This window comes from Bactrocera latifrons, unplaced genomic scaffold, assembly GCF_001853355.1.
Source record: "Bactrocera latifrons isolate USDA-ARS-PBARC rearing strain unplaced genomic scaffold, ASM185335v1 scaffold_64, whole genome shotgun sequence".
In the NCBI taxonomy this organism is placed as follows: Eukaryota; Metazoa; Arthropoda; class Insecta; order Diptera; family Tephritidae; genus Bactrocera; species Bactrocera latifrons.
Genome location: NW_017537312.1, coordinates 1,082,173 through 1,109,549, shown reverse-complemented (window position 1 = coordinate 1,109,549; position 27,377 = coordinate 1,082,173). Strand labels below are relative to the sequence as shown.

The 27,377-nt window shown below is 30.8% G+C and overlaps 1 protein-coding gene across 15 annotated transcripts in view; it reads left to right on the top strand.

Annotated features, from left to right (window-relative positions):
* LOC108975358 (TLD domain-containing protein 2) overlaps positions 1-14,951 on the top strand; it is a 186,220-nt gene extending 171,269 nt beyond the window's left edge. For 14 of the 15 annotated variants that reach the window (XM_018943782.1, XM_018943772.1, XM_018943775.1 and 11 more), the window contains 4 exons: positions 10,293-10,414; positions 11,146-11,305; positions 11,377-11,546; positions 12,622-14,951. In XM_018943782.1, coding sequence (XP_018799327.1) covers positions 10,293-10,414; positions 11,146-11,305; positions 11,377-11,546; positions 12,622-12,757 — 588 coding nt within the window. In that variant the 3' untranslated portion in view covers positions 12,758-14,951. Of the gene's footprint in view, positions 1-4,853; positions 4,938-10,292; positions 10,415-11,145; positions 11,306-11,376; positions 11,547-12,621 lie in introns of those variants that run through there. The other variant, XM_018943779.1, reaches the window with a different exon arrangement.
* The last annotated feature ends 12,426 nt before the right edge of the window (positions 14,952-27,377 follow it).

Genomic DNA, 27,377 nt, shown 5'->3' with positions numbered 1-27,377 from the left:
TTTGCCACCTGCTTATTGCTAGTGAAGCCTACTGATTTGCCCACACTCAATCGATTTTCTACTGTACAAAATACAAGTTTACAGCAGCAGATATTTTTAATGCCTGTAATTCAGCGATTATAGCGACTATAACGCAATTGATTTGATGACGTGGCAAAAATTAAAAAAGAATACAACAAGTATGTGGAATAAATCAATAACTCTAAGTCACTTATATGCGCGACTTTGTGGATATCAGCAAATTACAATGCCGCCCAAACAATTCATAACAATAACAAAAAAATCACAACCGTCAGGTAATTGGCACTTTGTCATTGCCACAGACAAGCGCGCGCGCACACTTTGACAGCTGCGAGTGAACATACTGTGATTTGTCCAATCAAATGTCGAAAGACACACTCACATATGTGTGTATAGATAATCAATGAAAAATGCTCATATGACAGCAGTGTATGTTATTATAAAGGGAATTCATTGATATTTATCATTAGTAGGCGTACTTGAGTTAAATATGAATGACAAATGCAGAGGATTGAGAAAGTGTGTAATGAAAAAAACCCCGAATAAAGTTTGAGACACGATATTTCGGAATTTTGGACTATTTTTTACGCTTATAGATATATATACATACTTATGGAACATATGCACCTGTTTTTTTTTTTTTTTTGTTTTTTTTTGTGGTTACCATGATCCGTGCAATTTGGTGATGTCAATGCAAATGAGGAATTAACACATTTCTCAGTTAATAAATTTAGTAAATTCCAATGCGGATTCTGCGCAAAATTGTTGTTTGATTAATCGTAGCCGGTATACGTGATAATAAATGGAAGTTAATGGGTATTTTACTTTGAAAGGAAATTATAATAGTATGAATTAGCTAAGATAATTAAATAATGAAACGGAACAAGTTTACAGTAATGATTTAAAAATAGCAAACTTTTTTAACTTTTGAGAAAAGTACTCTTAAAAAAATAAGCGATAGCTTGTTTTTCAATAAAATTAAATTATAAAAAAGGATTATGTTTAGTTAAGCAAATACTGGGAAAAAAATATGAAAATTAATTAAAATACAAAATCGTGAAAAAAGTAAGTATAAACAACACAATAAATGTTTATTACAAATAACTCTTGAAAAAGTAAAGAATTTGTTGTTTTTTTTTGTTGTTAATGAAATTAAAGAAATTAATATTTAAAAAATATATTTTTATTTGCTAGTATTTAAAAAACTTAAAAAAGGTGTAGAAAAATATTTAAAATAAAAATATTAAAAATTTCTGCTTTCCTAATTATCAGGTATTATCAGGTATACAGTATTACGGTTTTGAAATTATGTTGTCGTTAATATCTATAAAATCACACGGAGTTTCAAAAAAGGCTACCTTTGATTAATTTTTAAAATTAAATTTTCTGCTTTAGAGCTTTAAAAATTTAATTCTTCTTTTCTTAAATCTTAAAAATTATCTAAGAATATTACCCCAAAGTTATGGATGGGAATTCGATATATTGTGGAAGCTAGAAGGGAAATAGTGAGCAGATACATATATGAGCGCTTGGGCAGAAAACGAAAACTTTATCGCGCGATTTCTCAGTTTTTCAGTTTTACGATTTTTCTTAATTGGCGGGCAGGATAAAAAACTAAACGTCGTATTTAATTGGAGCAAGGTTTATTATCTTTGGCATTAAATTATACTAAGAAAATTTAAGATTGAACATATGTTTACAGTAAATTTTTTTAGACAAAAACCACTCTTTTTTCAAATTTAGAAATTGTAGGATTTTACACCTTTTTTTTTTTTTGTTTTTTTGATAATTTCCCAGTTTAACTTGACTATAAATTATTAAAAAATATAAATCTCTTTGAATTTTTTATTTCCAATAGAAATCGCGACCTGCATCCTGCCCGTCGTCTGGCATATGCACATACGATAAGCATCTGGCAATTTCTTTTCAAAAACAAATTTAAAAGATTTCGTATCAAATAAAACCAAGAAATTTCGATTTTTCTAAGCCTTTAAAAAAGAGGGGAGTTAAATATCCGCATTTTTTTTTTTTTTTGTTTTATACTTATGTCTTCCCCTATTGAAATAAAGCTAAATTTATTCGAAATAATAAAATAACTTGATTCTGAACTTACATTTCAAATCTGTGTGCGACTATCTTCTTGCTTTGTTTCTGATAGCAAAACCGCTAAAATTGGTTTCCATGACACCCAAAACGGATACAAATTCTGTTTCGAATATCATACCAATAATATCTGAATTCATGACACCTACTATCAGTTTCCACAACACCCCTGCTTATGTTATTTATGTAATTTTTGCGCGCAAATAACAGTATATTGAACCCTGCCTACTCAAGTAGTGTTTACCCAAGGGCTCGCTTTCAAGTGATAAACAATGCGAACGCGAAGCACTCATTATATTTCTTCACAAAAAGCGTATAAAATACCAATATGTAATTAACGGCATCTATATTTGTATGAAGCCTCACCTTATTGCAGCAGCAATGCGGCCATCAATCTCAATTTGAATGGCTTCAGTGCCGCTGTCAACAGTTGCCACATGTACTCATACATAAGTCACCAATGCATATAATGCCTTGTTTACACCACTTCAATTATGGCAAAATCGCAATAATATTTGACCCTGATTGCCAGCGGCGTTCGCGAGAGTAGGTGCATTGACCGCTTCAATCGCTTGTAGCAAAATAGGAATAACAATAACAATAATTCAGGGCTTTTCAACACTAACGGTTTAACTATTGATTACAGTTTGTTTATTTTTTTATTGCTTGTTGACATATTATCATTTTTTGTTTGCAGAAAATGTCGAAAACAATTTTGACGTTGAAATTTTTAATTTATTAGCTTTATTCAAGCACATGCATTGGTTTATATGAGATTTGCGCAAACACATGCGAAACAGATAACGGTTATATATACTAAATCGTTTGTGCACTGCTACATATTTTATTGCGCTGATCTCATCGTTGCTACTTTGAATACTTTCTTTTTATCAAGCGTAATTTGAATCGGACTATGTCACTTGTGGCACGTTGTTCGAGCCATCAGGGCTGATCAGATTTAGTATATTTTTGTGCGCATTATATAAATCATCCGACCACATCACTTTTGGAATTGCTGACTTGTTTGCCATAAATTATACAATTTTCTAAGTCTGAGGCAAAAATTAAATAGTAAGAAAGTCAATTTTGTTTATAAAAACCACACAATAATTTCATATTTATTTCATGACGTTTGCGAAGTAGTGCCGAAAAACAAAGTCAATTATCAGTACTCATCACTCGCCTGTGTGAACCGTAAAGACTTTATAAACAACTGTCGTCATTGAAAAACTAAAAGTATAATAATAAAAACAAACCTCCAACTGTCTTTCCATCTTATTGCCTTTTGGCGCCAGTCTTAACTGTTGCATTAATTATTTTAGTCATAATATTTTTACGCTAATCTGCTTTCTATTTACTAATATACAAAATTAGTTTTTACCAAACTGTATTTGTTCATACTGACATATTTAGTGACTGTCAAATTTTATTGCGCAATACTTTTAGTAGCCGTGGTTATTTCAGTTTCCCAGCGAAAGCGATAAAAATTGATTTGCCAATGATTATAAATGATCTATTTGAAAATTCCTCTGTGATCAGTGTCAAATAATTTACTTAAAAATATATAATTATGTAGTTTTCAGAAAAAAAAATTTATTAAAAAATAATTACAAAATAGCAAAAGGCCAAAATTTTACACTTCATTTCCAGCACTTCAAAACTTTTTTGTGTTTATATTAGGCTGGTTCATAATTTTCGCCAAAAAATGTTTTTAAAATGAGAACTGTCATTTTTTTAAAATTTTTTAGATTTGATTTATTTAAATTACGGTTTCAGGTATATTCAGCGCTATTAGCACTATAAGATATATATTGATTAAGATTGTCAAGAATCTGTATCAGAACCATCAATTTTTGAACTCTCTTCTAACAATATCTCAATCAAGTAAGTGGAAAGTGCGGGTAAATCGGAAGTAGTCTTCAGTTTTCAAAATTTAAGTTAATTTCTATAAACTATCAATTTTCTTATATTCCGCTTATTTTGGCACGAAAAAATTGCAAATAATTTTCTATAACTTTGTATGAATATATGAATCGGATAACTTAACTTTTAATTCTTTTCAAATTGTTAGTTATGCGTAAGTGAAGTAATTTCACGTAATTATTTTATTGGCCATGCAGTATCCTTCAAAAGTTGACTTATAAGCGTAATCAAGTTAGTTTTTCTTAAACCCAAAAACTGCATAACTACGACGACCTAAATTAACCATCACCCTTGTGCCATCGGTTTGTCCTTGTCTTAAATGCTGATAAGCACATTTCTTACATAGATAGAAATTTATAAGCTTCACAACTCCATCACTTTCCCCACTCTACCTTATTTACTTAGAGCGCCAGAGATCGCATGCGAATCTCAATTATTTTGAATTTTATAGCCAATTGAATGGCGTTTATCGCAAGTAATGTCCAATATCGTGATTTAAGTGGAGTCAACCCACTACAAAGTGTCAACTGAGACATTGTGAAATATAATTTCAATTATTTGTATCTATGTATGTACATAAGTAACTATATTTAGCCGATAATAAAAATGTCCAAATCGCCGAGTTCGAACCCTTAACTACTCCGTTGTACCTTTCATCCACTATCTCTGTACTTCGCCGCGGCATTTCCATTAGATAACGACTTTTGCACTTGGCGAAAACAAAATGATAAAAATAACTATGCTTTATTTAAATAGCCGCTACTTAGGCTAGTCAATTCAATAATCAAATTGTCATTCGAAGTGTTAACAACATGGTGAAAGATTCGTTTCTGACGCGTTATACGGAAAGGCGCAGAAGCCTGCTCTCCTGGCGGCGGCGCAGCAGTGATGTGAGTGTGCTCATTATTAGTTCGAGTATTCGAGTGCTTTTTGTGAAAATGAAAACGATTTCTATTGATTGTAAACTATTTGATATATTTGGTGAATGTGGTGGAAATAAATGGTTGCACGTAGTGTGAAACGTGCTCTGGAACACGCGAGTACATTTCACGTAAAATATATGTGAATCACTGCTTTTGGTTGTATTCTCCATTGAGCTTTTAAACGAATGAGTTGACAAAACGCGCAACCATTAGATAATTGGCTTTAATCATTTTTTGTATTTTTCACTTTTTAACGTAAAATTTCAACTCACGGATTTCAAATTAATTCGAGGAGATCAGAAGCTGTGTTAAATATTTTTGTCATTCACACACTTCCTAAACAGCCTTGGGGTACTTCTTTAGAGTCGACAATTAGTCCTTAGTAGTATATAGGTTCGGTTCTGTTCTCAGCTGCTATGAGAACTGTCATTAAATCACTTGTTTCTGCTGAATTTTCGGCAATATATAAAGAACATTTAAAATAACTGAACTCTTTTTAGGTCAGTAGTGGGGCCATATTAATTGGTTATCAGATTTTAAAATTTCTAACTGTTTGTCGTAACTATCAGTGGTACAAAAACAATTCCAGCTCTGCGCTCACGGCTTCTGTTTGAGCTGGTGACACGTTGATAGTTCATAAATAGCAAATACCATATAAATCGGATTAAATACATACTTATATACAAATTTCTCATTTAAACAATGCTTATCAAAATTAAGTAGCAACCGCGCTTAGTAGCCGAAAAATCGAACATATTGCGCTCAAGTAACTAATAAAAATACATACATATACATATAGTATGTATGTATATATAGTACTTAGTGCTCAATTGACATCATTCGCTGTATGACGATTGATTTTCGTTAATAAAAATTGTATAAATTTTACTTTATGTTCCTAGTTAGTAACATTGATGACATAAATTCATATTTCTATAGTAATTTTTGCCAATTGTTATTGTCACCAGCAGCAGTTGCTATCAGCATCGAATAGATAAAGTATACTACAATGTTTTTGCGCAAAGTCCAAGGCTATTTTGGGTCGAAATCACTCATTGCCAAATGTAATTTTTTTTGCTTTATTACTGCCTTTTTATAAATGTGTCCTCGCTTAAAGTACATTATTATCGATTCATGGACTTACGCTGTTATGAAATTATAAGACGGCGGCATTTTCTCTTCCAAATAGCCAAATTTTATATTAATACGTGATTATATGGTAAACAAGAGGCTTACCAGTGGCTTGCAAACTGTTCAGTTTCTATGCGCCGTAAATAAAAATAACCGTTTGTAAGTTTTATTTTAAATGTATAAATCAAAAAATTAAAATTGTTAAATATATAAATATTAGGTCATATTTTGTAATAGCGTTTTTATGTTGAAATAAAATTTTTTCCCCATATCCATGTATTTACAAATAATTTGACTTGTATATTGTCTAACACCGCTTTTGCTTCAAATTAGTTTTCTTTCTTCAAGTTCACCCAATTTGTAATTACACATTAGGCGCCTAGAATGAGCTAATATAATACAAATATCTAACCAGTAATTACTTTTCTCATTAGTTTTGCGATTACCTCATTGCATTTCTGTCAAATATAGAATACAAAATTTAGACAGTTATTTAATTTTTCGCTTAAAATAAAAATACTATTTCAAAGCCGTCTACAGCACTGCAAATGAGGTAGCCTGTTGGAAAGAAAATTTCTCTTCTCTTCTTATTTCTTTCCAAAATAGATGCAAATTAAAACTTGCATAAATTAGCCGCGGTGCGTTTCTAAAGGGGTTTCCAAATATATCTTATTTTCAATTCCAGAATATTTTAGGAGGGGGTATTTAAAGAGCATATGTTTGTCACTCTTTAATATTTTACTAAGTTTTGGTTATTTTATTTTTTGTTAAGTGCATAAATAGAGTTGTCGTATAAAAATATTTTGAATTTTAATTTTCATGAACAGTTTTCGTAAGATTTTGAATTTGATAGTTATTTTTCAATATTTTGCGCCACTCTAATTCATTCGATATTTCGCAACACTGTTCCAAAATTTGTAAAAAATAAAATTTTATGAAAGATTTCTATTTAATATGCATGTGGAACAACTTTCAATTGCCTTTGTTGGGTTCAAAATCGAGTAACCTCCTTTAGACACATTTCTCGAAAAGTGTTGAAAGTCTTATATTCCAAATTTGTCGACAAAAATTGTAGAGAGATTTTATGTACATTATTTCAATAAATAAATACAATATTGTAACACTACGTTACATAATTGCATGCAAGCAGAACTATGAATCGGATTATCGATTATTTGAATTGCTCGATCAATCTCTGTAATAGCAGAAACAGTCAAAAACGCAGAATCGTGGATCGTGCCAGCTGATTCGACCTATTTTATGGGCGCGCAATGTAAGTGCCCAGTGAAAAACGCTACTCCCTTCTCCTTTGACGTCGGATGACGTGAGAATCTGCAGCATTTTGGTTTTTGCCGTGGAAACGTATCAGCTGAGTGCTCTCTCACAACCCAGGGTTGCCAATATCTATATACTGTAGTAATTATCAACTTTTATAATTCAATATGTTCAATATGTTTCAAATTTTCTTAAAATAACTCAAAATTGGAGTCGAATGCTATTATTTATAAATATATAAACTATTTTTTAATAGTTTGTTTTCAGTTTTGATATTTTATACTATAAAAAATTGTAATTGAAAACATAGATGTCTACAAAACTATATATGCGTATTGAGCAATGGCAACATTGTGCAAATGAAAACAAACAAAGATGGCTSATTTCTGCGTTTTTGCCACGTTTTTCACTGGGCACACATTTTATCGATGAGGAAGGAAAAGGGAGGAAGGCAGTAGCGTTTTTGACTGTTCCTGCTATAACTGCTACGAACTTAAATTCATTTGTTTGGTCAACTTTTGCAAACAGCTGTTCAATATCTTATTATTATTTACATTCTTTTTGTATCGTGAGTAACACTTGTTGACTACGCTATAAAGAAAGTTTGTGTAAAGAATTTCTATGAACAGTGTTATCAATAAAGCAAAGTAAATATTTTCAATTAAAAGGAAATAATATGAATTTGGTCTTTAGCGCGCTTGACAACTTTAATCCTGCGAATAAGATGAATATAAATATTTAAGACTGTTAAATTGTGTTTTTTTTTAATAATTTTTGCTACCTAAGCGCATTGTGAAATGCAAGGAAATAATTCAAATAATGGATGGCACTTGAATACGTAGAAAATGTTTTTTTTTTTTTCAAGTACTTGACTTGAAAATGATAACTATTTTTGGTATCATATGTAGGCATAATTATATCTATAAACAATTAAACAAATGAAGTTATAGAACACTGCTTGGAAGCAAGTTTACTATCAAAATCACTTCCACTTTTGTTTACAACTATTTCAGCTGAAAATAAGTCGTGAAATAATTCTTTGTCACTCGAGTTTTGTTTTATAACATGTTCAACTGCATTGTAGCTACCACTTAGAAATTTTTGCTATCAACATTTTAGTGTAAATATACGTTAACTTTAATCAATAAATCGGCGGCAATTATTTGCCTCCTTTTCACGTGTTTCGTCGCATGTGAAAATTATTTAAAGCAAAATGAAATCAAATTTTATGATATTTGTAAAGATAAACACTACACGATTTGCTGCAAATAACCGTTATCAGCGGCATTATGTAAAAATTAATATTATTTAGCTACATATCTACATTATTTGTGTGTTTATAATGAGTATGCGCTGCATTTCTTACATTTTTTAGGTTTTTACGTATTTATTTTATATCTTACTGTTTAACAGTTCTATGTACACAAATAAGCTAAATATAATATTTAATCGAATTTTTTGCACTGCGCTCAGGTCTTGCCCGTTTTTAATGGCACCAACGCCGAGAAAAATCATTAAACAAATTTATATGTAACTAAATACTCATACCTCACGTGCACACGAAGCTATATGTATATTCATATATGTATGTATGTATGTAAAATCGTTCATTATACCGAATGGGCGTATTTTTTTCTTAAAGCTTTCACATAGGACAGCACCAAATGGCACAGTTAAAATTTTTTTTTTGCACCAAGCGTTATCAAAATAAAATAAAAGTCTCATACTTATTTTATTAAATTAAAAATTATGGAAGAGGTTTTATTGCTATAAACTGAGTTATTTTTCATTATTAAAAAAAAGGTATGAATAAAATTTAGGCTTTCGATTTTTTTTTTTTGTTTTGTTAAGTTTTTTAAACAATTCAATTCAATTTTTTAATTTTCTTCAAATAATAAATTTTTACACCTTTTAACTATTTTTAGTTATTTTCGCTGTTTTCAATTTATATTTTTTTCTTTATTGTTCTTTTATTTTTTTACATTTATATTACCTTAAACAAAAAATGCAAAAAATTTAAAATTTTTGTTTTTTATTTATTTTCAACATTAAAAGAAAAAAATATAATTAATTATGCAATTTTAATTTTTTTTAATATTACAGCTTTCAAATAATATTTAACCTCGTATTAACTATTTTTTAGCTGTTTACAATTAATTTTTTTTTTAAATATTTTTGAATGTAAATTTTTTTTATTTGGAAATATTTTTCAAGTTTTTTAAAATTATTTTCGAAAGTTCATAATTACATGATTTACAGTAAGTTTAAAATATGTATTAATAAAGTTTAAACTACAGTATAGCTTAAAAATTTTGGTTACTAATTTCCGTTTTTTATTATATAATTATATTACATTAATTTAAAWAAAAAAAAAAAAGCAAAATAAATTAACGTTTTTTCATTTAAAAAGATTTTCCATATTTTTAATTATCTATTTGTTTTAAGTAAGTTTTTCAGTTGTAACTACTTTATATAGTCTACAATTATAATTATTATATAATAATTCACCTTATCCAACACAGAATTACCTTTCACCTTTTAAGTAAAATTTATTTGTGCTGTAATTTTGTAATTTCACCGTCACCAGCAAATGAATCGTAGTACCTATATTCACATATACATATGTATATGCAATATATCACGCAGTATTTATTAGCCCACGACTTCTTACACCGTTATATTTGTGATATTCGTAAACTTACAGCAAATTGCTTCACATAATTAATTAAACTGAATTCAATTGATTTGGTTTGGTTTGATTGATTGATTGACGATGTAATTGTAACTGCATATTTGTTTTGCTAGGTTATGCTTACTACTTTCTTCCTCAAACCCCACAAACACACTTACTATGCTACGCTTTACAATAACAATTGAGAATTTACTAATTGCTTTTCTTTAATTTTTTCGGTACAGGTGTTGTCTATGAGTACAGATGATTATCGCAAGGCTTCATTGTTTGCAACCGGTTCCTTTGACTTGGACTTTCCCATACCAGATTTAATTGGCACAACAGAAATTCTCACAGAAGAGCATCGGTAAGTGGTTGTAGAATTTTCGTCTGACACAATTTAAGCTATGAACAGAAGAATTTATGAAAAAAATGCGCCAATATGTGGTTCTTGGAGTAAATTTTGAGTTTTAGTTAAGTTTTGGTCATAATTCTTTCAGATTAATTACCTCGATTTTAGTTTAGTAAAGAAAAATAGTTTAGTTAATTTTTTAAAGCATTATTGAAAATGTTTGACTCAATATATTACTCATTTATTAAATATTTTTATAATTTCTGAAGCCGATTTCTACTTTATACCTACATATAAGCGTACATAACCATACCTACATATGTATGTGGGCATATGATAATAGAATTTTGAATTATCTAACTCATTTGATAATTCAAAGATTTAATATTCAAAATAATCAATGAACGGCGCAGGCTTCTTCACTTGCAAAAAAATTTTTTGTGACGAAAATCTGCAAACAACGCACATACATATCTAAATATGTACATACAGGCATGTCTTTATTAAAAACCCACACGATGTACATAATGATTCAAGTATTATTTATAAACAATATATAAATGTGTATATGCTAATAAAAATGCTTAAAACGTTTTTCAGTCGTTTTCAAACTCAATGTCATTAACAAAATGTAATTAAGAGTGTTTTAAGGCACAGAAAACGGTGCCATTTGGTATCATGACACAACGTTTAAGTAATTTGAAATTTATTTTAATTGTTGTTGTTGTTTCTTTTCGCCCGTTTAGTGAAAAACTTTGTGGACACCTACCCGCACGCGCCGAAGGCTATTCGTGGTCATTGATATTCAGCACCTCCCAGCATGGCTTCTCGCTGAATTCGCTCTACCGAAAGATGCAGAAACTCGAAAGTCCCATACTAATTGTCATACAAGATACAGATAATAATGTGAGTACAAATTTGCTTTATATTTTCAGGCCTCAAAATAATATACTCAAAATTAAATTTGCTTTTTTTAGGTTTTTGGCGCCTTAACGTCCTGCTCCCTGCACGTGTCCGATCACTTCTACGGCACCGGCGAATCGCTATTATACAAATTTAATCCCAGCTTTAAAGTGTTCCATTGGACCGGCGAGAATTTATATTTCATTAAGGGCAATATGGAGAGCTTGTCGATCGGTGCTGGAGAGTAAGTTCATCAATCACATTTTTATTTAGTTATTTCAAATAACTTTCATACGTAAATTTACGTTTTGCGTCACTTTTTTGAATTATAGAATTTCTCTTCAAAGAAAAATAATAATAATTCAAAATTTGACGCATTAATGCTCAGTAAAAAGCGAAGTAATTAATGATAATGTTCTTAGCTCGGATTTCTTCTTCCACTTTACTGGCGGTTATAGGCGGGTTTTAGCTAGGGTTTAAAAAACTGTGTTATTTTTTTCTTATATATATATTTTGTTCTATTAGGGTTTAGTGCATTATAGTTTTCTAATTGTAAATAAATGTGTATTTAGTTCCTCAGAACAGTTTTAAGGAATACTATATTATTGTAATTATTTAATTCATATGTATTTCATTTTCACCTAAAAATACGACATTTTTTGGGCACTTAGCCTAGACCAGTCAAATACGTATTAGAAAGGTGTAGACAAAACGCAGCAACAGAATCATTATTTTTCAAACTTTAAACCAATGCTTTTTATTGCTTTAAAAAATGTAAAAAATACATGAACAGCATTCTTTTTTAACCGTTTTTTGAATTCATAAAAATATATCTTTCAATTAAAACAGAAAATTATATTTGTTTACGTTTATAATTATGTATAAATGTATGAAATTTATTTAACTATATTTATACTTTTATTTTAAATTTAGTTTAAAACACAAATTTCTTTCTTAAAATATATAAATGATTTTCAACTCCAATCGTTTCTTGAATATTGGAAATAAAATGACTGTACAGTTTTTTAAACTCATTGTTTGTTGTAATAGTCAAAATATTTGTGAAATAATATTTTAAGTTCTTGGCCGACCTTAAATCTGATTATCGCAAACACTTCTTGCGAAAAAATATGTTTTAAGCCGAAAATACTCGGTTTGGTTTGATGCCTTAACTCTTTGCAGCAAATAATTTTTTTTTTCGCAAATCCTACATTTTTGAAGTTTTAAATAATTTTTTATATTTCTTAAATATGTATATGTTTTAGTCTCTCTCTCTCTCTCTACTAATAACTAATTACGTTTTCTCACTCTTTTTTCAGCGGTCGCTTTGGTCTATGGCTGGATGGTGACCTCAACCAAGGGCGATCACAATCCTGCAGCACATACGGCAATGAGCCACTAGCACCGCAAGAAGACTTCGTTATCAAAACACTCGAATGCTGGGCATTTGTTTAAGATTTTTTAGTGACAGTATACAAAAAATTATTACTAAAACTAAACTATTTTGTAATTAGTGGAGAAAAGAATACTATCAAAGAAAACAAGAGAGCAAACATATTTAACTTTGTGTAACAACCAATTTAGGAAGAACAACAAATGCAAGCGAAGCGAGACTTCTCAAAGCCCCGTAAAGTTGAAGTGTTGAAAACAACAACAACAAGAAAGTGGTGGCGCGACCAGCGGCAACCTGTGTTACGCTGCGACGAAAGCAGAAACAACACGTCTGCAACAATAAGAGCTAAAACAAAAGCAAAGTAAATTTATAATTAAAAACATATTAAATTAAGTTAATCATATTATAAAAATTAAACATTAAGCGCTATTAAGCAAATCATTTAGAACGAAAGGCAAGAATTGTTATTATTATTTTTATACATACGGCTGATGAATATTCATGCGCGCGCAGCACATTTTGAAAACACACATGCAACTCGACGTCAAATGTCAGTCTGAAAAGTGTCATTTGAGTAAAAAAAAAAAAACAACACAAAAAACAGCAAATGCGCCAGAGTAGTGAAACAGGCATATAAACTACACACACATATATATTTACATACATACAACCATTAGCGCTAAGCATGATTTCGTGCGAATGCTCTACATACACACTCACACAAATGCTGTGTCATTGCTTTATTTAAGTTATTATGTAATAATGCTACAACAAAAATGTAAAAGTCGACTTTTCGAAAGGCACTTAAGTTGCAACATTTCGTGAGAAAGCCTCCTGAAAGTAACTAAACTGCGTGACAAAGCTAGTCAGAAACTATTTCACTAGCACAGCATATGGTTTAGCGCTACTTTTGGAGGCAGCAGCTCCTAGTTCAATTATTCATTAGAAAAGTACGGCTATTTAATTAAAAAATGTATTTAAACGTAATATTGTTGCATACTTTGTAGCGCAGTAGATTTTGTAGAATTGTGCGTTCAAAAATAGTAATTGAAAAAAAAAAAGAAACTTTGTGGAATAAAAGTGGGAAAAGCGCCTATAAAAAATGGCTTATTACGAAACAAAAACAACTTTTTCTCTTATTTTATATTAGCATAATGATTGAGTAAATTGAGGTAAAAAAATTGCTGGGTTTTGAAAGGTATACAAAACATAAAATGTTACAGTTAGTACCGTAAAAAATCAGTAATATGCATATATTAATTTGATAGAAATATATGTATTTATTATGGTTAAAAAAAGTAGTTATCTAACTTAACGTAACTTAATGTGACATAACGTGACGTGACTTGGCGTAACGTAAACAAAAATTATCGTAACGTAACGCAACCTAATGTGACATAATGTAATGTAACGGCGTAACGTAACCTACCGTAACGTAAATAATTTAGCAATTGTAAAAATTTAAAGTTATAAATTTATTTAAAAATGCTTACATACAAACATATGTGTTGCATTTACAACATCGCCCATCATGCTGTTGCTTTCGTGTCACAGGCCATATGCTATAAATATACCAACAAATATACACACCTACAAAACATTTATCGCCACCAACCACACCACTTTTGTAGCGCTTTGAGAAGCAAGCACTGGCTTAATGCCTTGATTTTTGTTGACAATTTAAGAATTTCATAAATTTCATTTTAAATGTTGTAATAGCAAAAAAAAATTATTTTTAATTGAAAAAAAAATGAAAAATATATACACACACATAAATATTGTGAGCTAGCTAGCTGTTAAAAACGCATTGATTGCGTCATAATTACACTTAAGTTTTTAATAGAATGAGTAATTTACACTTAATTAAATAATTAAACTAATTCTTATTATTATGACCATAACTGTAGCGTTTATTTTATTGTTATTAACGTGCAACTATTGAGCATTGAAGTCGCGTATTTTTGTTTGTTTATTTTTTAATTCAGAAAACTAATTTATAGTGCTTTAACAGGATGGTAATTTTTCATGCATAATTGTTCTAAAGTAATTGAAAATATTAACTTTAAAATTATGAATATTTTAATATAATTATATAAAAAAAAAGTGTTGAAAACAAACAAATAAAACGCTAAAAGCAAATCAAGTGTTTATACATACATATATACATAAATATGTGGCAATTATTATGTGAACGAGCGTAGAGAAAATTTTCAAAAATACATTATTTACAAACAAAAACAATTACAAACAAATAAACACAATCTCTTTCATTTCGTTCTCTTTGGTTGTTAGAATTTCAATTCAATTTCGGTTAGTATGTTGGGGGAAAAGCAAGAAACTAGGTTGGGACAAAAATTTTAATTTTTTCCATAAATAAAATTAAACGTATATTTTAGCCCACCCTAATACAAACAGATATGATTTAAGGGGTTAGGGGTAGTCAGAATTTTCAAAAAAATATTTTTTTTTGCATTTTCTATAAGTGTAATATTTTCTGAAAATTTCACGTTGATCCGATAATTAGTTTTTGAGTTATTCGACTAACATAGGGAGCTCGGGCATTTCAAAGCACTAGTGTGAAACTTTAAACGTGTTTTTCTCAAAACTGTGTTTTTGAACCGGTGACAACTGGAACTCGAAAACCGCTCAGTAGATTTTAATGAAATTTATACAGCTTTTAGAATACATAATAAACTTGGGCCTGACCGAAGGATTTTTATTTTTTCAAAAATTTCGATTTTTTAAGACCAATTAACTGTTGATTTTTTCCCAAAAGTTTAGAAAGAAATCTCCTGAGGCCGCCATTTTGTTAATTTTTGAAAAAAAAACTTCGATCAGGCCCAGGATTATCTATTTATAAAACAGATTTTTTTTGTCCCATTGATTTTAGATGAAACTCCAAGGACGTATGGTTGTCATCGCAAGTACCTTTTTTTGGAACTGGGTCAACACAAACAACTATAACTTTGGAAATAAAATTTTTTTTTCGAAATTTTCGTGACTTCAAGTCAACACATTCTATAATAATAATTCCATATTAATACTTTAGTAAAGTAACACGTTTTAATAGCAAAAACAAAATACTGAAAATTCTCATTTTTTCGTCCCTCTGACTACCCCTAACCCCTTAAAGTATATATTGTGAAGAATCTCGACTAGAAGCAGCAGACAGCCTACAACACAGAAAATACAATACAACAGAATTCAGTATTTGTACTCTAAAACCATAGCTTGGTTTTCAGCAGCCATTCAGCTTAAGAATAGTAAACAGAGTAAAGTGCCAACCAGCCGAAGCCCCTAAAATCCTCATTTGAAGTCGTGCTATTAGAGACTTGAAAATCAACGCTTATTCAGCTTCCTGTTCAGCTGAATATTGTGCTGAATGTGCTACAAATCCATCTTATTCACCAATTCAAGTGTCACATTGCAAAAGTATATTTTTTATTATCTTCCATGGTTAAATATTTGTATCTGAATCAGTCAACTGCGTAATCGCTGTATGCAGAATGTGCACTGTAATGCAATAATAAAAAATGAGCAGTTGTGATTTAGCTCTTTGATACCGTAGCTCAACTATTTTGAATTTTGTGATTGTCAAAAATTACAAATATTTGAAATGTGGCTTTTGATCACTTTCTGGGTAATCTCATGTTTATAGATATTCTGGAGACCCATTGATTTATTACAAATCACTTAAAGCACACTTCCGAGTAAGACAGCTGTTACACAAGCAGTAACAATAAACAATATAAAAACCTCAGCTGAACCATCGTTCGCATTAAGAACTCGTCCACTAAATAACGGATTTCTGTGACGACTTAAATATGGCTCTCAATATATATGTTCTTAGTTTGCCGTCCTTCAAGAGGGGATTCCTGCCTTCGTCTATTATCAAGTTAAAAAAAGTATACAAATTTGCTTGTTTAAGCTTTACAGACTGCTGAACTGTTCAGTCTTATTTCTTCCCACGAATATCAGTTAATATATTAGCATACTTTTAGGCGCTCTGATCACTGATCACAGTGAAATATACGGATTTTGAGTCAGAAATTATTCTAATTATAATTATTTGAACACCCAGGGTACATTCGATACGGAAATTATCGAAAAAAAAATTCAGAAAAATTTGGATACAAACGAAATGCAGTTATAGTTACTAATTTTAAAATAAATTTTTATTGGCTCAACCTTCCAATCTAAATAAAAATTATGTCTACACTTTTCTTATGTTCTAATGCGTGCTGTCTCCTTTCATGATGGTTTGTTGGGTTCTTTCCAAGTTTTTTTTGGTACTTTGAAACTGCTTTGTTCAATTCAAATTCCAAAATCCTTTTATTCATATATTTTTCATGGATTTTTAGTTATTTTGCAATATTTTTTTATCTCCGAAGAAAACAATTTTTAAAGAGGTAAAGGAAGGTGAATGAGGTTAAGCAATGAAGCAAATGTCTCTTAGTTGAGCACAAAATCACTTGCCATGATTAGTATTGTTGATTTAGATTTTGCATGGCCAATATCCGCTTAACCCATACCGAAATGTAGTGATCAGCTAGGTAGCTAGTTAGGGTGGACGTCTGGCGACGCACATAGAATTTTATGATACCCATTGTGAAACCACCGGCACTAAAATCCCCTCGCTCTATTAGGTTTTCTCAAAACCATTCTAAGCTGCAAATGAAGTTCATCAGTACAAAAGTTTTTATATGTGGAACTTCCGAGACAGTGTCAAGAAGCCCTCGACCGATAATTGCGCTTCTATTTCTATACAAAGCCTTGCATTCGCACGGGAGCTGCTCTATAGCCCCATCTACATCTATCACTTGGTAGTTTCTACAATAGTCGTTGTATGGTATCCGCAGTCTGCCCATAAGACAGGATATGTCTGTCATATACCTGAATATATATAGTTTTAAAAAAAGTTCTGCTTGGTTTTGGACAAGCTTGAAAGGCTTCAGGTGAAAGAGCAATTATTGCACTTGGGCCTTTTAAAAATAACTGCAACAACAATTATCTTTTAATAATGTACATATATTTTAGGTATGTTACCTGAATTGAGTCAATTTACGTGTGTTTTGGATTTCTTCAATTCTTTTTAAGTACCACAAAAGACACTAGGTCCAGGTTAACTACTTTTGGGCAGCTTTTGCTCACCTTTTAACGTTAACATTACCTCTTTTAGATATCTACGTGATATAGCGTGACATGTTGGCCCATTAAGCTTAAATAAACCCAAACAATTTTCTAATTGGCTGTATGAAAACTTACAGAGTGGCTGCATTTATATGTTTGCTTCTATGTTTTATATACTTTTGATTTTAGAAATAATAATTTCCTACCCAAACTTGCCACACACAATACAACAAAATAGCAGCAGAAAAACTCAAAAACTCAATACAATACGCACACGAGTTTCAAAATTTTTTGGAATAAACAAAATCAAATCAAATAAACTCAATTTAAAAAGTGATTTATGACGAAAAAACTCAGAAATGATATTTAAATAAAAGAAAAACTTAAGTAAGCGCTTCGCACAGTTCCCAAACGTGTAGTAGAAATAAGAAAAAAATAAATTAAAGCACCTTCTTATTGCTGTATTGCCGTATTGCCGTATCGTTGCAATTTCATGATATCATATCATGTATTATGTATGTAGCCGTGTTGGTGTATGATCTACTTGTGTATGCAGAAAATGTTGTTGCTTGCGCAAATATTACTCATATCAAAAGAGTTAGCAAAACCTAAGAAAAACGTATACAAAACCATATGCGCATTAAATAACAAAAAAAAAACCGAAGAATAAGAATAATTATGTAGTATGTATGTATATGATGGTATTCCTGTAGTTTTGTAGTTTTTTGCACGCTCCAAAAAAAACTGAAAACAATTAAATAAATAATATAAATAAAAAATCATATGTACACTATATGTATTACATACCCTCATAATTAGTAAATAGTACGTTGTTGGTGCATTTACGTTTTCTCCTAAAAGAAAAAAAGCGAAAACCGCAAAACCTTTCAGCTTTAAAATGAACTTATAACGGTACACTTGTTGAGCTGAAATTTTGAAAAACAAAATGTTAACGGTATAAAAAAAACCAGCGCATGACGCGTAAAAAGCTTAAGCTATGAAACCTCACAATCTTATAAAGCGAGCATTTGTGGAAAGTAGTTTTTAAGCAAACGCAAATGATAAAAAAAAGACTTTTGAAATAAATTGAAACAAAGAACATTGTAATCGGCTGCAATCAACCCACTGCGCACCTTCCCTATATGCCCAGAACGAACTGTGTCGATCACGCCAAAAAGCTTTATTTTCGGGATGGCAGGAATCTCAGAATATCCCCTAAGATTTTTTACCACGTTTTTTAAGAAACTCTAGAACTGATGATTTCAAAACCTATACCATTGTTGCTTCATGTATATGATTAATTAAGAAATTGTGTGCATATAATATTAGGTATATATTTGTAATTAAATCAAGTTTCTGCAACGCCGACATTGATTTTTAAGTATTCGCTTTTGATCCTACCGTAAGGCATTGTTGGCAACGTAACATCTTACAATTTAAAATGAGAAGAATGTCGAACTGTCACTCTAGTGGGAAACATATTTCATTTAATTTCTTTATAGTATTTAAATCATTATCTGCCTATATTGGTCGTAAAGTGCATACTCGGTTGAGGCCGCATCGTCTCGACAACGTTTACAATATTCAAGTAACAAAGAAAATCTGAAACTGTTGCCACATTTTGCACTTTTCGTCTATTCCGCATATGTGCCTAAAGACTTTTTTCTATAACTTCTAAACTCTTTTAGCAAAATCAAGATTTAGGTTTATACACCCGAACTGAGGATATCAATATTCTATATTTTATGGAAATTAGAACTGTATGTCGAGAATTCATGAGTTCGTACAATTTCACAACAGAATCCACCTTCATATTCGAACGAATTTTTTTTTTCAGACCTAGACTGATTATATAGTCATCAAGCCGAAAAAATAGAAATGATGCATAACATTTGTCATCATTGGGTCCCTTCAGCTAAGTTAACTTTGGAACTGAGCTGAAATCTGGGCTATCCTTCAGCGAAAGATTTTAGGAAAGTATGGATGAAACATAATTTTCAGATCTGCAAAGAACATGTAACAATCAATTTTTTTTTTTAATAATACATATGTAGCTACAACATATTTGGTCCAGCTGCCAGTTGAAAAAATCTCATTTTAACCAACTTTGTTAAGCTAGTGTGGAACGAGGCAATGAATTTTGATGGCTAACACGTGAAGTTACGGGACTTTATTGCTGTAGTTCTATATCTTTATCTACACGTTATAAATATATCTACTTCAGATAGAATCGGAAGAGAATTTGTTAAGAGCAGAAGTTATGAAGATGTTGATGAAAATATTGAAATAGTATATAGTCCACCCAAAAGACGAATATTCTGAAATGTGAAACTTTGCCAAATGAAAATGCCAAAAAAAGTGAGCAAAGACTGAAAAATATAAAATCCGTATGCCCCGCAAGGATGCTCGGTCTCACGGAGCAGTATCAACATTTCTCATGGTCTCTTTTGATTGAAAGATCATTAGACGTCCGAAGCAAGAACACATTTCTTGTGGCATAGAGTACATATGTATGCGGTATATGAAGTACATATGTATTTATGTCAATAAAAAAACACACATTCAATTATTATGCTTTGTCTAATTCAATATGGACCATTAAATTTGTTCAGCCAATAAAAATCTCGGCTTATAGTTGAAGCAAATGGAGGTCTTGCCTCTTAAGGATTCTATAAAGTCAATACTTGATATGAAATCATCCAGTCACCGAATGCTTTTTTACAGAAAACTAGTATGCCGTTATGAGCCGACCGCCTTCTTATGGGATAACTTCCTTGTCAAGCCAATAATTTTGTGAAGCAGGAAGAAGTCTTGCCGCTTAAAGCCGCTTAAGTACTATCCTTGATATGAAATTATTATTATGATTTTTGTTTTAAATATAATTTTGGTTATTTAAAATATTTTTAGTCTATATCATAAATAAATGTAGTAGGTCTACGTCCCACCCTTAGCTTTAAAAGAATATTCGATGTACGTAGTGCTGATATTGCTTAAGCCGCGAATTAATTTCATGAAATTAGCATAAATATATACATATACATATACATATATAAATTGGTAGTTTTTTATGTGTGCACTTAGACACCTTTGTTGTTTGGCGTTGTGTAGCCACAAAAAGGACAAAAAAAAAAACAAAATATCAATTGGAAAAAGGATTAAATTCAATGCGCGGCAAAATGTAACTTCTGTCAATTAAATTGTAGACTGGCCCATTTCAAGCGAGTAATTGTTAAAATAAAGAGAAAAAATTTACATAATTATAAAAAATAAAGAAATACTTGATAAAACGCGCGCAAATAATTTATAAAAACTATATATATTTTAAAATGTTTAAATTGGTTGCAAATGTTTTGCAAAACATAGAAATATCTACACAATTATTCAATATTTAAGTGAAATTGAATTCATTACAAGCATAAATACATATATACATAAGTAAAAATATTTGATATAAATATGATTACATAAGCATGCATGCACTCAAATATGAAAATAAAATACTTAAAGTATTCGCATTTTATTTGTAAATATTTTTGTAATTAAAATTATCAGTAGCGCAACCCACAAATGCTTTTGCAGCTTAATTAAAAAAGATGAAGAAAAAATATTGTTATGTAAGCACATTTATGTTAATAGATGAGTTCACTTAATGGTAAATGTTACAATTATGTACAAAGACGAATATATGTGCATAAATATCAAATAAGAATATTCTATACAATTTAAAGCGCATTCGTAAGTCTGTGTTTGCGAAAAAGAAAAAATGTTTTTTTTATGAATTTATGTATGTATATAGTATGTAAGTTCATTGTTGGAATCCATATAGTCATTGATGTACTCGCCTAATCGGTTACTTATGTATTCGTATTTTGCATGAACTCGTATTTCCAAATGTGTCAAATGGAGGCAACCACTGGTACTACAATTCTGAAGCGAAAAATCCGACTTTAGTGCTGTCAGCTTTGGGGTTGAAAAATGGTGTTTAGTAGTGTAGAATGTTATAAAAAAAAAGTCTAAGCTTAAACTCAATTTTGGAAGAATAATACCCGTTTCGGTATCTATTGTTACAGGTTACGTTGATGAAAACCTAAATTTTACGAGTATAACATCGTTCTAACCACTTAAATAGTTGCGAGCGGTTTATTAGCAACAAACGAAGACGTCAAAACCCAAAACGAAGTGAGCCGCAGAGTAAAAAAGTTCAAGCATTTGACTAGACGACCTCTGTTCATTCCCACGACAGATCCGGATTTTTATCCGGCAAAAAATGTCAACTCGGCACCATGCTTCGAAATCTCTGTAAAGTTGACTTGAGTTGGCATGGTTAATTACTTATAAGTCATAAAATTCTAATGACTTAAAGATAAAAATCCGCTGAATGCATACAGCTGAGTCAAAACTGTTGCATATGGTTACTATTAACCTTTAACGTTTTAACAGAAAAAATAACCATTTTGGAACCAAAACTGTTGCCTGTGATTATTATTAACGTTTGTCGTTATAACAGGAACAAACTCTTTCGAAGTCCGATTAACGGTATGTTCAACCATGCTTGGGTAAAAAATAATAAAATCCAGAAAACTGACTTTTAGGATTAGCTTTGCTCTGAGGCCTCAAAATCGTCAAATATTTCCACATGACCATTTTTCTGTAAGATTAACTATGTTTTTTTTTTAAATAATGATGATAATGAATTTCAAATAATCCAAAGAACAAATCGATTGGAATCGGAAATTATATGCTGTATAGCTAACAATCTTCCGAAGTCTATAAGGTCGAATTCGAAACACGATATTTCAGGAACTTGCTCTGAGTCAGATATAAATATTTTTGTAAGTATTGAAACACAAGTCTTTCACGTAAAGTTTTGGAATATTTTAATATATTTTGAAATAGAGTAAATGCCAAGAGAAAAAAGGAGAACTGAGCATTTGTTTCGCAAACTTTTTGAGATGGTGTAATTTAAAAACATTTTGGAAAACTTTGCAGTTTTGAATAATGGATCTTCTAAACCCATTGAGTTTATAAAATTCTACAATACTATATACTTTATACTTTCCAATAATTTAGAAGAAAGAAATTCACATTAAAAAGTTTCAAAGTAAATAATATACTCATATATACATATTTGTAGTATATAGGTAGATTGAACTACATAAAGAACCTGCTTTAAGCGTATGCACCGATTGTTGGAAGTCCCTTTTGATACTAATAGTTGTGCGCACTTAGTACATATACATATATATGTACTAATTTAATTAGCAAACATATACATATATTTGTTTACATATATGCATACATATGTAGTACATGTAAATCCTTATGAAATTCGATTATTGTGAATTATTACATAAACGTTTTATGAAGTAATTCGATATAAAATTTAGAGATGGAATTAATCAAGAACAAAGAGCAAGACGTGACGCAGTAAACACAACATACATACATAACAATAATAATATTAATATAAATTTTCGAGTATAAATAAGCACTATAATTGAGTACTTAGTTCTTCACCTTTTTTCACTGAATATTGAATTCAAATTTTGAGCTTTAGGCATGCTAAAAGTTTTGTCGAAAGCTCTGTATAAGCTCATGAACTGAACTTTCGTTTATTTCACTGAATATTCAGGTACGACTGCGAGCTTTGGATATCTCCAAAGTTTTAGGAAAAATGCTCCACGCAAAGTTCTATGAAATCTCCTGAGCTGTACATTTATTTAGTAACGTCAAATATTGACGCGAACTTGCCTACAAAACCAAAAAACAAAGAAATCAATTATGTAAACACAATATTTAGCAGCTTAAACCGTTAAACATTTAGTATAATTAAAGCTTACGTGTGTATAATTATAGTATATTTAATATGATATTGTTATATAAAGTATTATTCGTTGTTTAAGCAAAGAGTTGTGAGATTTAGTAGGGCATATACACAATTTCGGGTTCGAAAAAAATAATTATAAATATATAACGACTTATATAGTACATCACTAAGTTTATAAAAGCAGCAACAAAACACAGAAGAAATAAAATCAAATTTATTACAATTGTTTTTGTAAGTTGGAAGTAACTGACAGTTACAGTAAATTTATAAATAATGCCGGCTTAGACGCAGGGTTGCATAAGAGTTAAGAAAAAATCATTGCAAATAGTTGAAGAATAGCAAACTTGGAATTAAACACAAACATAAATATGTACATGACGGGTGTTGGTGCAGAGAAAAGATATGAAAGTTAAACATACATACATATAGTTATTTATTTTTATACTGGTCGTAGGAAAACAACAAAACAGTGCTGATTAGTATGAAATAGTGCTTCAAGCTAAGATTAGAACGGTTGACGGTTAACGGTACACACATTAACTGAAATTCAAAGCAAGTATTACATACATTATATAATGGATTAAATACATACATATGCACATATACATATGTATGTATGCGTCACTTCAGGAATCAAAAGTACTTCATAGTTCAAGCGAAAATTTTGAAAACAATGACTAGAAAGAGTAGTGAAATAGCCAGCTTATGTAAAAATATTAAACAAGAGTAAATAATAATAAAACATTTGACAAATTGACAAAGAAATAAACAAATATATAAATTATAATTCAGGTAATATGTATAACAGTCTAAAAAGCAGTGGAGCTTCGATATATTTACATTATATTATAAAATTTCTTTTGAAATATATTAATTTTCATAATTTGTTAAATGCTTTCAACTTTTTACATAACAAAAATGTATTACTTATTTGCAACACAATTGAATGAAATGAAATAAAAAGAGTAAATATGTACATATACATATGTACAATAGTACATACAAGTATATAACATTAAAGAATTACAAAATTGTTGAACAAACTGCAAATGTTGAAATCCACACAAACCGACATGCAGTGCAAGAATACACGGATCTGTTTCAAATTACACAAGCAAAAAGAAATATTTAGTTTTATTAAAAATATGAAAAAACCTAAAAAACATAAAAAATTTAAAAAAAAAACATTTAAAACAAATGAAACAAATATTAAAATAAAAATGGCTTAAAACACGCTTTTGAATACTTTAAATTGAAAATAAAATAATAACAACAAACCAGAAAAATGAAAAATGTCATTAAATACATATTACTATATATGTGTATAAAAAACTAAAAAAATTGTTAATGTAAAAAAACATAATAGATACTAAAATCTATACACAAATTTGTATGTGCAAATATGCGATTATATACTATACTTATGTTATTGTAAAAAAAGTGAAAATTTGCGGTTATTAAAATGTGAAGAAATTATAAAAAGTCAGTTGCGTACATGCATAAGTAAAAACCAAGCAAACACACATTTATACATATACATTTAAAAGTACATAACTACACACACATATACATACAACATACATATGTATGCGTAACCCAAAGAAAAATATACATGCATATACATATATTAATTCTAATGTAAATGTAAAGTCATTGAAAAAACATTTTCGAAAAATAAAGAATGTATACCTACATATTATTCAAAAGTAACTGTTGTGCTTTTATACTTTTGCAGCATGTTTCCGCATAGTGTTCAGTTTTGTTCACCCAAAAACTAAGCGAGATAAAAATAGGGTTATGTATATATAAATGATCAGAATAACGATAAAAGTTGAAATCCGGGTGACTGTCTGTCTGCCCGTCCGCGCAAATTGTGACTTGAGTCAAAATCGAGATAGCTTGATGAAAATTGGGATACGCGTTCCTTGGCAAAAACAAAATTACGAATTCTGTAATGAGCGTAATCGGACCACTGCCATTAACCCAAAACCTATAAAGTGTCATAACTATGCAGTAAATTAAGATATAGAACTGTGATTTGGCACAGAGGATCGCAGAAAAAAAAGATACAAATGTGGGCAAAAAATTTTGAAGAACTGAGTGTGGCTTTGCCCTCTAATAAATCCTCTAAATTCTTACGGAGCAAATATTAGAAGTATAGGAACTCCTATCGGCGCTCACTCCCCATATAACGGTACTGTTAAAAACTACTAAAAGCGCAATAAATGAAAAACTAACTACGCCAGAGATACTACATTTTACGCTCGAGATGGTATGATTGGGCTTTGCGGGAGCCGAGGGAAAAATTTAATGATGGGCGCGGCAAAATCAACTATATCGGAACCCGACCGACTAATTTCGACTACATTTGGTACGTGATATTTTTCTCACATTCTTATGTCACATTGTGAAAATGAGCTAAATCGGACAATTACAACGCGTACTTCTCAGTCTCTTCTCACAATTTTGAATTCCAAAAGTTTCTTTCGCTTTCCACAAGAAGCCATTGATAAAACGGGATACAACTTTATACTAATAATTCCTTTGACCAAAAATAGCTCAAATCCAACCAAAACTGTTCAAGCCTTCAAATAGCGTAAATGCGGACCCCAGTAGCTATAGTTGACATTGGACCGCAAATATCGGTAAATGTATGGGAAAGACAATTAAAATTCAGAGAAATCTTTTCCCAGCTGTTACTGGCAAAAATAAATAAAATCGGATCCCGTCGCAATTTTTGAATATCACTGGCGTTTATTCTTGCAAGTTGCAAGTGTATAATACTGTGGTCAATTTGAAAGGTGAATTTTTAATTTATACTTCGCGTGTTTTTCGAATCTAAAATTTCTTTTTCTGCAAGTTGGTGGTATTATTAGTGGCATCTATGCTAAAAGGCATAAGGCTCTGAAAGTGAATTCAAGATTTTTCTGTGTCTGAATTGGTTATTCATTATGATCATTTCGCCACGTTTTTGATGCAGAAATTTCGACATCTTCTTCTTTGTCGGCGTAGACACCGCTTATGACGTTTTTGGCCGAGTTAGCAACAGCGCTCCAGTCATTTCTTCTTTTCGCTATTTAGTGCAAATTCGAGATGCCAAGTGCACTCAGCTCCGTTTCCTGATATCTCCAACGGAGTGGAGTGCTTCCCCCGGCTGGTGAGGATATGACCTAACCAACGCAGCCGCTGTCTTTTAATTCACTGAACTATGTCAATGTCGTCGTATGACCCGTACTGCTCATCGTTCCATCGAATGCGACATTCGCCGTTGCCAAAGTGCAAGTAACCATAAATCTTCCGAAGAATTTTTCTCTCCAAAACTCGTTACGTCGACTCACTAGATGTTGTCGTCGTGCCTGCCTCTGCACCATATAGTAGGACGGGAAAATAGAGTTTGGTTTTTGTTCGTCGAGAGAGCACTTTACTTCTCAATGATAATAAGGAGGCTCTCCCATGGCAGTTGGCTACAAAGAAGCTGATACATGCTCCTTATCAGTATTTGAATAGCTCGGCCTGCAATAAATCGGCTCCGGTCGCTTTGTTGTTCTTCAAAAGGCTAATTTCTATTCGGTCTTCTATATAGGCGAACATTGGAACGTCCGCACCGGCGTCATCGATTGTGGAATCGAGTTCTCCATCTTATGGTGTTAAACTTTCACTGCTTTTCAGCAGGCTAGAGAAGTGTTCCATAAGTCCATAACATCAGTAAGGTCCGGGCATCAGTC